Here is a 12,665-nt window from a genome sequence, read left to right as displayed (position 1 = left end):
TTCATGTGATAAAATACTTGTGACATATGATCATATGTGGCTTTATTATATCTCTAAATATCAAGTTCTTAGATTTCCGCAATTGTTACAAATGGGAAATATAATTTTTACGTATCTCTAGTGCGCACAAATAGAACAAATAGAGCGGGGTTACACATGGCGACTTTTAGCCGCGATGCAGTCGCTAATCGTATAAATGTAGATTTATACACACGCACGAGTTTAAGCAGCGATGTAAACGCGATACAAACGCGATACCCGTTTTTTAATTAACTAATTTATTTATTTAATGTATTTATTACGCGAATTATCACGTACATTTGTTTTTTCAAACAAACGTAACGTTTCGGGCTCTTGACAGTTTTCAAGGTCACGGCTGCATAGACAGCCGTGACCGTGAAACCTGTAAAGAGGCCGAAACTCGAAAGAACTCGAAATTAAATCCAATTTCTGAATTGAAACCTCCGTCTGTTCTCAGGTAAAATTCGATATCGACAACAACAATTACTCAGATGGATCTGACAAAGAATACCAACCAAAATTCGCGAAAGCATATAGCGTCGATCAAAACTTACATCTATATCTAGGAGACAACCATTCAGGAGATGAAGACGGAGATCGTACAGGGTGCTCAGATCAAGGCTTCGAAGACGGGGACGTCGTCGGGGACGAAGAGTGTAATTGTGAACCTTGCAGAAGACTTGCTGCGTGGGAAGAGCTTGTGGGAGTAGCTATACCTCTTTTAGAGAAATTGAGACCGCCTAGAGCCGATGCTTCTGTTGGGACAGATTAGATATAAAAGGGATTGCGAATATGCGACTAGATTTATATTGTTCAGTCGGTAACTTTGAACTATAACAACATTCCCAGTGTTCAGCCATGCATATTGAGTTGGAAAATAAATAAAAAGGTTGATAGTACATATAACACAATACTTTTCTTCCTACCGTATCGATATCGATGGCATCCACAATAATGCTTGCCATCGTGATGAAAGGATTGCCAATCGACGTAAGGTTTGTTGCCCAATGCGTCAAATGTACAGGAAAAGAATGATACATCGTGAGGTGAGGCTTCTTTCGTGCACCTCTAATAAAACCGTGTAACCAAGCGGTTTGCCAAAGAATTTTATTCTCCAACTTAGTTGTAGGCAAGGAACCGGATACTTCATATTTTGCAGTCATTGCAGCGTGCTTTGCTACCAATAATAGTACACGTTGGTGCAAGAAAAAAGAATTTAGCAATGTTTTGTAAGCATATGATTATTACAGTAATTTGCGGTGTGCGTAGTCATCGTGTTTATACTGGGATTTTCAAATAATGATACCTTATTCGAACGAGGAATGAGAAAAAATTCATAATAGATTTCTGATTATTGACTGGAATATTGAAGAGTGCCTTCAGAGCCTGATTATTATGTTAATGTTTCGAAATAGTGAATCAATTTGCTATTTCATATAGTGTGGCTACCAATCCATAAAATAGGTAGTTTTTTGTAAAATCAAGTGATGGGACGAACAAGTAGTCTTGCACCTGTTGGTAAGCTACACGCCTGTCCATAACAGTTGCAGTGTCACTCAGAGCCTTAAAACGCAAAAATCTGAAGGGCCCTGCCACAGCGCCAGCACCTACTGTTTGGCGGCAGAAACAGGTAAGGTGGCAGTAATTCCCTGGACGAACTCTTTCACAAGGAGCTCTACTGCTACTTAAAAATCTTTGTTGATGGTCAAAACATTGATAGAAGAAGAATGTTTCGACGAAGTCATATTTCAAATTAGATCGCACGCAAATTATAAAACAAAACTGTCGGTTTACATTCGAATTTATTTGTCGTTTTTATTAATAGCGAAGGGACAAATCTAGTAATTGTATGTACAGTAATGTTTTACCACTGATTAACGGTATGTACGAGGTTTTTTACACGTGATTTCTATAAAAGTGGAATTTATGAATGAAAGCTGTTATTTACTATTTATCTTATAAGTTTCGGAACCATATAAATAATTAATTGTATTTTTTTTCTGTAGTCTAAATTGGCATCCTTGGTGTAATAAGGCCATATCTGCAAAATGACAACTTTTCAGGCGCGCAGTTTAAAGATTCTACAAACCAATTTTTCGGTAACTTTTTTATGCATATATAGCATAAAATTACAATTATAAAATTACATATATACATAATTTGTTTCATGTAGGGGACTTACCACACTTGTCAACACCGAATCGCATTAACCCTTTGTAAGACGCGTTCCCGCTATATCGTGACGACAGACGGTCGTGCAATTTAACGTGTCGTATATATATTTAAATGAAGTTGTTCACACATAGAGCAACACGATTAACTGTTGTTCACGACTTTTTTGATGTTACGACGACAGAGTGTCGTGACAAAGAACAACAGTCGTCTGACGATAAATAAATCGTCAGGACAAAAATGTGACGACAATTAATCGCAGCTTCAAACGATTCTGTCGTGCAAACGACAAGGCGGCTGCCATGAACCGATAAATTGTCGTCACGATGTAATGGGAACATCTAGACACGACCAGTCGTTCGACGATAAAATAAACGTCCACGACACAGGCACGACTGATAATCGTGATATGGGAACAGGCTAAACGCGACAGTCATCCAACGATAAATAAAACGTTACGACATAATGGGAACGCGCCCTTACTCGCACGAACAAAATAACACAACTACTTGCATGGGGTCCTCACTAACCCCAGTTTATTAGGAAGATTTTAAATAAAAGACACTATATTACACATACTGTAATATTTATTAGATCTCAAAGGAACAACTGAAATAAAAAGTAATAGGAAGTTATTTAAAAAAAATGGAACTAAAAATCTTCTCTATAATTACGCTTTTGAAGCATCATGTCTTTGAAAAGTCAAAGACATGATGACAAATAGGACAAATAGAACGAATTTGCCTCTAAGTAGTTATTTATTATGCAAGGCTGCAACGTTGTTGTTTGACGCGAGTGCTAGTTTTGAAACCTGAGCAAGAGACGGAAGCTCAGATTGAACCATAACAAATAAATAATAAATAAATAACGCACACACTCAACATAGCCCCGCACTAGGGAAACCCTGTGTCGCGGGTGCCATGGACACACACATAGACAACCACAAATTACACCCAAACTCACAAGAGAAATAAATGTACGCCATACAAACATTTCTCCCGGCCCGGGAATCGAACCTGGGACCTCTGCGTGGCAGTCCGGCATGGTAACCGTTCGGCCACGGAGGCAGTTTACCAAGGCAGTTAACCATGAGGGAAGCGAGTGGTTCAAAAATAGATTACTGAACGTAGCGAGGATTTCAAGCCACGAGACGCAAAACAACTTTGCTGCCGAGCCAAACACACAATTTTTCAAAGAAAACAGAAAACAACATCAGTTTGTATAATTACAAGAAAAAGTTTTTCTTCGGATTAATTTACACCTTATAGATTTTTATTCTTGCTTGTACTTTTATTTTATATAATTACGTGAATATTGAAATTATTTTAGTTCTTCAACAAATTAAAATAATTTAATAAACACAATTAGTTATCATTGTCAATTAACTGCCTCCGTAGCCGAACGGTTACCATGCCGGACTGCCACGCAGAGGTCCCAGGTTCGATTCCCGGGCCGGGAGAAATATTTGTATGACCTACATTTATTTCTCTCGTGAGTTTGGGTGTAATTTGTGATTGTCTATGTGTGTGTCCATGACACCCGCGACACAGGGTTTCCCTAATGCGGGGCTATGTTGAGTGTGTGCGTTATTAAAAAACAAAAAAAAATGTTATGCCTACAATAATAAGAATAATATATACTAACGGATTTATATTACATAAATAAGTAATATACGAAAAATCGCGTAGTTGAAGGTGTCATTATCTTTTTTTTCATCGAAAGAAAAAATTAAGTGCACCACAGGCCATCGTCAAGTTCGAATTTCAAAAACCTTTTCCACGCTAGCGTGCAAAAAACGCTTTTGCGCGCAGATTTCTAATGAGAAAGAAAGCCTTTCCGAGCTAGTGAGGTGAAAATATAATATTTGGCGCGAATTAGGAAGCTGCTACTACAAGAGAGCGTTCCGATAGACTTAAGTACTAGTTTATAGCGCGTAAAGGTAAGTTGGCACCATGCGAGTAATAAGCCGGTCAAAAAAGTTGTACATCCACGTAATAAGAGAGAAAAAGACGTTGTGCGTTTTTTTTTAGACAATTGGATATAAAGGATTTTTTTTACCAATTCGAGCTGATTCCGACTCCCTAGTTCGTATTATTATTTTATTCATTACACCAAGTGGCGGGACAAACATGTCGTGCGCCTGGTGGTAAGCGACACGCCTATCCATTACAGTTGCAGTGCATTCTGAGCTTTAAATCGCAAAGATCTTATGAGCACTGCCACTGCGCCAGTCACCCTGAGCCATAAGTTGACAAGTCTCATGCGCCTGTGATTTCAACAGCACCCTAACCCTTCTAACCGGAATGCAGTAATGCTCACATTACTACTTGAAGGTAGAAATAGGTAAGGCAGTACTTCCCAGGACGAACTCTTTCACAAGGAGCTCTATAAAAAATTATGACTCGTGTGATAAAAGCACTACGTATGAATGTGGCTTTATTACACCAAGATTAATATTATGAACGTAGAATGTATAAAGGTTGGTAGTGAACCCCACTTTTTTCTTAATATGTATCTTGAATTGTATACAGTTTGTGTTGAACGACAGTACTACGTTACGATTTATGGATATTTGTAAATGTTTTGTAAATATTTGTTGGCCCCTATTCTGCAATCGTGGTGCGATGTTCAATTTTAGAATTATTTGTAATGTGAAATGGTAGATGATAATATATTATGTTTAGGTTGTTTCAGAAAAGCTTTTTTATTCCTATTTCAAATTTTAACGACGTTTTTGTTAGATCAAATAAGTTTTCATGTTCTTTTAGCTTAATTGGCGGTGTCCTTTTTAATTTTTTTTATAATACCTAGTGACGAGACGAGCATGTCGTACGCCTGGTGGTAAGCGACACGCTTATCCATAATAGTTGCAGTGCCACCCAGAGCTTTAAATCACAAAAATCTGATTGGCACTGCCACTGCGCCCATGTGCCTGTAATTTCGCCAGCACCCTTACACTTCGAAACCGAAATGCAGTAATGCGTACATTACTGATGACGATGAAATTCGTATTGTATAAACGCACTTTAATTCTCATATTACTGTTTGGTGACAGAGATTGGTCAGGTGGCAACACTTCCGTGAACGAAATCTTTTGCAAGAATCCTCTAGTGCTACTGTGTTGAAACATCCAAAATATTAAAACATTAATACTACTTTTGATTCGAGCAATTTTTCCACTTAAAATTTAACAAAACAAAATGACGAAACCGAGTAATGTTTATGAATCACTACGCTAGTCACGTGTCCCGTAAACATACAATACTAGTACACAATAATACGTGATAGTAGTAATCACTAAACGACGGATGCAAAGGAAGCATGGGAGGAAGTGCATGTCGGGTGGTGTTTAGTTTATTGATTAGAGGAAACATCGTTTGGCAACTCGAGTGGCGCAACGCGCGGACCTTCGAGACATCACGACTGACACAATGGTCATATAATAAACATGACATTAAAGGCTTCTGCAGTATTATTTTCCAAAGTCCAAGCTGTCTCGAAAACGGGGTAACATAATTATTGGGGTCCTGACGCGTCCTACGGACGTAATGCTTTTACTACCGCTAGCGTCCTATAGACCCACGTTTTTGTGAATTTTAGATGTTGGTAAGCTTGTAAAATCAATTGTAGCATAAAGTAAAAGTACATTTCTTAAATTAAGAAGATAATTTCATTATTAAATTATCTACGTTTAAAAACAAATAAGTGGCTGAAACTCTAACCGCGAAAAGCCAAGAAATAATAAAAAGGAGATTTTTTTCTTGTCTCTTTGTCGCGTGACGAGGACCTAAAAAATATGTAGCACATACATTATGCCCAATAAACGTTTTTCGACATTAAAAAACATGAATTCAATTTGTTGGGCGGGTTTAGAAGCTATAAGTACAGTTTTTAGTTAGTTAGTTTTGTTAGTTTAAATTAATTTTTTTTATATATATTAAAATTACGAAGATACGAAGAAATTATTAGAAAATACGAAGAAATAAAAAGTGATAAAGAAAGTTAGATCTATATTCGTTATTTTAAACCAAATTATAAAAGACTTTATACTGAAAATTCCACTACGAATGAAAAGTTTTTATTCAAACTGACAATAATGTGATATAAGTGAAAGTGAAAACATAAGTATTGACTCTGGCCGTTTAGACTATTTACAAAACCAAACAAAAGAACTAAGTTATCTAAGAGAAAGTGAAAACATAATGTATTAGAACTAGCGATGAAGAGACTCGGTCTTTTAAGGCGTTTTATAACGACTCGACTCCATTTTACGGGACTCGACTCTAATATTAAGGCTGAAGATTCTTTAAATTAAAATAATGCCCTTTTTTTATTTTGTGTAATATTGGTCTGTAGCCACTTTTCTTATTATGAAGTCCGGGTACTTTTTTTGAACTTCTTTAGAAACCCGTGCACAGGAGTAGATACAATTTATCTGTAATGCATAGAACTAATATATACATAAAAATCTCGCCTGTCACCCATTCAGGGGTAGACAGAGACTGTGGACCTCCACCTAATACGTTCATAAATACTATGTTTCATCCATCATTATGGTCAAATGACAGTATCAGACACTAAAATTTGATAAAATACTTTGACTGTTGGGTTCTGTATCCATTCAGTTTTATATTAAAGAAACAAGTAATTCCCAAAAAAGAAATTCTTGAATTGGTTATAATTAACTGACTTCTGTAAACAAAGCTACGTTAACGTTATCCATCAATCGTTAAATAAATATCTTGTGGGTAGAAATAAAATCACGCCATACGGCTGAGTCATGAGCCGAGGGTACAAAGCACCAGTCGTTTTAGTCCTACAAGCTTTTAAGCTTTCCTAGGGTTAAAAAACTTGGACTCGAATTAGTCTTCAGTTTTAGTCTTATGACTCAAGACTTGAGGGTTAAAAGACTAGACTAGTCGTGAGGCGTTAAAAATTAGTCGAGGTTTTTTAAAAGGCCTTAAAAGACTGAGTCTCTTTCATCACTAATTAGAACCACAATGGAAAATATTTATTGAAGATCCTGATAATTAAACGAAGACATGGCTCAAAAGACTTGTATCCAAACCAAAACTCTTAATTTAAAAAACTTTTTTTTTATAATTTGTTTATTAATACTAAAAACAGATATCATCATCAGCATGCTCGACCTCAGAAATAATAAGCCGCACTATTAGTTTCCGGAACGGGCCACTTACATGAACAATATTTAAAAAGTAATTACAATATTTGAAAATGGAACTCTTTGGCTGTAGAATACAGTTTGTTTCATCTGACTGTCACTTGTTTTTACGTGTAGTGGCGTCATTTTAGAAATTGGTTGTCTACATCACCTTGGATTTAACTAGTGAAAATTTTCGTAGTATGATTTTCTACGACTTTAAGTGTAATTTAACAGCTTCGCTCGGCTTCAAACTGCGATTTTGGCGATGAAGCACCAAGCAAGACGACTATTTATAGCTGATTTGCAGAATTGAAACGCGGTCGTGTGAATGTCACGAATGAGTGGCATAAATGTTTTCAAAATTGGTTCATTCGCATGAAAAAGTGCATTAACGCTAGAGAGAATATTTTCAGAAGCAATAAATTCATTTCTGACCATTTATAGTATTTTTTTCTTATTCATACCGGAAACTTATAGCGCGCCACACGTATTAATAAAGTCAAGAGTAACAATATACGGAACCGAATCAAGCTAATCGATGTGCTTACAAAAGTGGATCAAGCAAAATGGGGATGGACTGAGCTAAACTATTTCTCGTAATTAGTACAGTTAATCAGTGGAACTTACAGTTGTAAATAAACACCGTTTTCTTTGGTCTGCTTAATCAATTATTAAGGATTTATAAACCATCGGCTAACACCACAGACCACATAAATTCCGTGGCTTACACCTTCTTTTATTTTTTTTCCATCTTTTAAGCTTACACCCCTGTTTTCCCGTATAATACCTATAGTAAAATCCTTCTCGAAATCTTTTACATACAAACTTGACGGACTTAATATATTTAAAGTAACTATAAAAAGAGTTTGAATTATGCTAACAATATTAACCACTGACCACATATACCGTAAGTTTAATTTGGAAAAAGAATCGTGTTTTGAATTCGACTAAACGTTCTGGGTTATGTGGCCAGTGGCTCATATGAACGTTGTCATTTTGGAGGAAATGAACTGACTTACTGTCCATTCAGCCGTGCCCATAATGGCCGCGAAACGTTGGTTAGTTTAAAAAAACAAAATACGCGGTCTAGATCCGAAAAAACAATCGCAAAAACCAAAGAACTCGGTTTTTATCGTAATTCAACCTTTTTTAGCGTTCCTTTCTAAAGATGTTCATGAGTCTATAATGTAAAAGTAGTTAATTTAAAAAAGTTAAATTAGGCAACCCTATACCGCTTATTTTACTATATCTAAATTTCAATGTCTTTTCAATAACAACAGAACTATTTTACTGCCTCATTGGCCGAACGGTTACACGCAGTGGTCCCGGGTTCGATTCCCGGGCCGGGTTTTGACAAATATTTGTATTTGCCTATATTTATTTGTCACGTGAGTTTAGGTATAATTTGTGGTTGTCTATGCTATCCGTGTCCATGGCACCCGGGAGACGTGTTTCCTTAGTGCGCTATTGCTAGGACAAACCAAAGCATTATAATATTTTTCTGGGAGATAAAATACTACAGCTCCTATCGCCTGTCTATCCTTACACTTAGGGTGTAGTCACACGAGCTGCATTCTAATTGCATCTCGACTGTAATATGCACGACATCAGCCGGTACTTGTGATGCAATCGCAATGTAGTTGACGTGCATTTACACCGACACCCTCCAAATTACTTTTCTACTGCATTCCAACTTTGCAATGCCGTTAACAGTCGCGTTTACCTCGACCACACTATAGGACATCAGACGGTATAATGGTTTATAAACACTTTGGGATGTAGGTGTTCCGTCCATGATGCGTGTCACCGAGGGCCGATCCAAATCAAACGCAGTGTAGTAACGTAACACGGTTGTTGAGCAATACAAGTGCTGCAATAAGGACCTTCAGGATTCCACGCCTCTATGTACAGGCTGCTTTAAAACAAATGAAGGTGTTTTTTTATGACAGGACGAATGGAGCGACGTGGACGGGCGGTGCTAGTTTGTATGAATCCCGGGCCCTCCCGGCCAGGAAACGGACATGTGTGAAAAAATTTATACAAACTATGACTCCTCCTACGTAAAATATCGCATGTCGAAATTGCCAAGTTTACAGGGGAGCGTTTTAAAGTTTTGATTTCATTGGAATGAGCATAACACTTGACTTTAGCATTTCTTAGTTTTATTCGGCAAAGCTCGAGTATTATAAAATCCTAGATATCGATTAGATGAACAACCACAATTTATTTTATAATTTTATACTAACACGACATACGATGCTTTACGTAGGAGGGGTCGTTGCGTATACAACGATATTTTTTTTGAGCCCCTGATAGAGCACGGCCCGTCCACGTCCCGGGGCTTGGCTCTATCGGGATAGCACAATAGGGCGCGATTTACGCGAGAGCGAGATAAAGCGCGATATACTGCTATTATCGCGTAAGGATATCGCGCTTTATGTCGCTGTCGTGCTAGTCGTGCTAACCCTACTGATGTGTGTGGTTAGTCCTGTAGTCGTGCACGTGGTGGCAAACGACAAGCCTGTACCTAGCAGTTCACACAGAACTTTACATATCAAAGAACTGCTTAAATATTTAGAATAGTCGAGGAAATTTGTATAGGATCGCTGCTGTGAATATTTTGTTAATTTTACATTTATGTCATTTGAGCTGTTATAATTCCCAAATATAAATAAATAAATACATTTCAAGTGAAATGTCTTAGTCGGTTGTTTTTATGATAATAATTGACGAACATTGAACAAGTCAGCATCACGCGTGTATAACAGTTGCAATGTCACTCAGAAAGACACCCTGAGACAGATTGAAAAGTCCCATGTGCATGTAATTTCACCAGCACCCTTACCCTTCAAAACCGGAACGCAATGACGTTACCGTTACTGTTTGGCGGCAGAAGAACTGCCTCCGTGGCCAAACGATTACCATGCCGGACTGCTACGCCGCTACCGCTTATTTGACTATATCTAAATTTCAATATATCTGTCTTTTCAATAACAACAGAACTATTTTACTGCCTCTATGGCCGAACGGTTACACGCAGTGGTCCCAGACTCGATTCCCAGGCCGGGAGAAATATTTGTACGGCCTACATTTATTTCTCTCGTGAGTTTGGATGTAATTTGTGGTTGTCTATGTGTGTGTCCATAGCACCCGCGACACAGGGTTTCCCTAGTGCGGGACTATGTTGAGTGTGTGCGTTATTATAAAAAAAATAAAAAAGTAATAGGTAAGGTGGCAATACTTTCCTGGACAAACTCTTTCACTAGGTGCTCTACTGCTACTAAAGTTCATACAAATCGTGTAAGTAGTATTAATTAGTCTCGTCGGCCAGATCATCTCGTCGTCTTGAAGTGTTTTTTTAACTTCAATATCAGTTAAGTAACACTAAAAACCTGTCATACTAGAACTTGACATCGTTTGTAACCTAAATATAAACTAATAATAAACTGACAATAAAGAGTACTTTAATGTGTGACCATGCGTTTGCAAGTTGTTTTTTTTTGTGAAGTGCAATTTTTTTCAATGCTATCTAAAAATCAAGGTCGTTCTGATAGAGGCCCCAAAAAAAGCGGTCACACGGTCTTAGATCTAACAATAAAGACTCTTATTCTTGGTATACTTAACCCGTATGTCGATCATACGTCAAAAATATTTTTATTAGATCAAAGTCATGAAAATAATACGAACTTACTTGTTAGTCTTAAACTTTTAAGTGGCAATAGAGCTCCTTTAGAGTGGTTCATTAAATCGTATGCGGGTTCTTTTTAATTCAGTTCATGTAAAAAAAAATTGATATATACCTATAGAACTATTGAACACAGCGGTTTTCTTGTAAAATTTCGAAGTAAATTTGTGCGTTTTTTCTATCGTGAAAATTCTTAGGAATCCTGTTTTCACATCGTATAGTAATCAGTACATCGTCGCCTTACTTTCACAAACTCGTGTCTTAAAGCACAAAGTTACTGAAATGCAAGAAATGGATTGTATATACCAATTTTGCTGTCTGATTTCACATCACATTCCCTTCATATTCACGTACTGGCTTTTACTTATTCTTAAAGTAAAGCATCCAAATTAACACCCTTGATAATAAATTTAAAATAAATAGAAAGTTTTGCTGTCGCCTGAATAATCATTCTTTATAACATACGAGTTTTAGGGTCGTATTCTAGAACTCTATTCAATGCCCAAGTCAGGATTGCACTGGCAACACGAGCACTGGAAATACGACCCTAATGGCAGGGACTTGAGTATGATTTCGAGTGCTTTAAACCATACTCAAATCCTGACTTGAGCATTGAGTAGAGTTCTAGAATACGACCCTGAGAAAGTAATGCGAATGCGAGGATATATCATCCTCAATTTTACTATATATTTTTGCATTGATTCAACACCTTCATTGTTATGCGGAACCAAATAAAGCTATTTGAAGTAGTATATATTCTTAAACTTATCCAGAAAAGTTATCATTTTGTGTTTTTATATGACCTTAACACCAAGGGTGCGAACTTACCACTTCAAAATAAACTTTATATTCTATATTAAATGTTTTATTTTAAACTCCTACTTGATCACAAAATTTTAGTCTGTTAAGACATAATAATAATGAACGAAATAATAATAAAATAAATTTTGACAACCTCGGTGGTCTTGCACACCAGTTTTTATGGTGTCGACATCGCTGAGGTCCCGGGTTTGATTCTCGGCCAGGTCAATATGGAAAACTGATTGTTCTATAAGGTCTCGGGACTAGTGTTTATGTACAGTCGCTGATTGCGATTTCCGTGCTTTAATTAATTTTGGTACAGATCAACATATCGCACCCCTCGTGGAAGAATGGCATAAGTGGAGTTACGTTAAAAACATTTTTCGCTCCATTACATACAGAAAAATATAAACCACATCCTCTCCAATTCTTGTAACTCGACTAATATGTAGATAAAGTTACAAGAATTGGAGAGGTTGTGGGTTACATGTTTCTGTATCTAATGGAGTAATAACAATAATGCCTGACAACCACACCAATTACCAGGTCTCTAACTAATAAATGCTCTGTACCATAAGTGCCAGCAATGGAATTCACTCCGAGACCCGGAACACCCAGTCCAGAACCTATTTAGTATAGTTAATTTCAACAAAAACATATAAAATAACAAATACTGCTTACGAATTAGAAGACGATGTGAGTAGATTACGCGGTTACTATGTTATTTTCGTGAACAATGTTTTAACATTTAATGATTTAACCCGTCTATCACGCGTCCGCGAGACATACGGTGTCCCTAACGATTTGGTACTGTGGCGTCCT

At 37.0% G+C, this 12,665-nt stretch overlaps 1 protein-coding gene across 1 annotated transcript in view; it reads left to right on the top strand.

Moving 5' to 3' along the window:
* The window catches only part of LOC113240134 (armadillo repeat-containing protein 2), a 33,316-nt gene extending 31,249 nt beyond the window's left edge, over positions 1–2,067 (top strand). The window contains exon 19 of the mRNA XM_026477361.1: positions 479–2,067. Coding sequence (XP_026333146.1) covers positions 479–793 — 315 coding nt within the window. The 3' untranslated portion in view covers positions 794–2,067. The remainder of the gene's footprint in view (positions 1–478) is intronic.
* Positions 2,068–12,665: the final 10,598 nt, after the last annotated feature.

The sequence above is a fragment of the Hyposmocoma kahamanoa genome, unplaced genomic scaffold, assembly GCF_003589595.1.
Source record: "Hyposmocoma kahamanoa isolate Upper Pololo Valley unplaced genomic scaffold, ASM358959v1 120, whole genome shotgun sequence".
Classification (NCBI taxonomy): domain Eukaryota; kingdom Metazoa; phylum Arthropoda; class Insecta; order Lepidoptera; family Cosmopterigidae; genus Hyposmocoma; species Hyposmocoma kahamanoa.
Note: the sequence above shows the minus strand (reverse complement) of the source record. Positions and strands in the feature narration are given on the sequence as shown.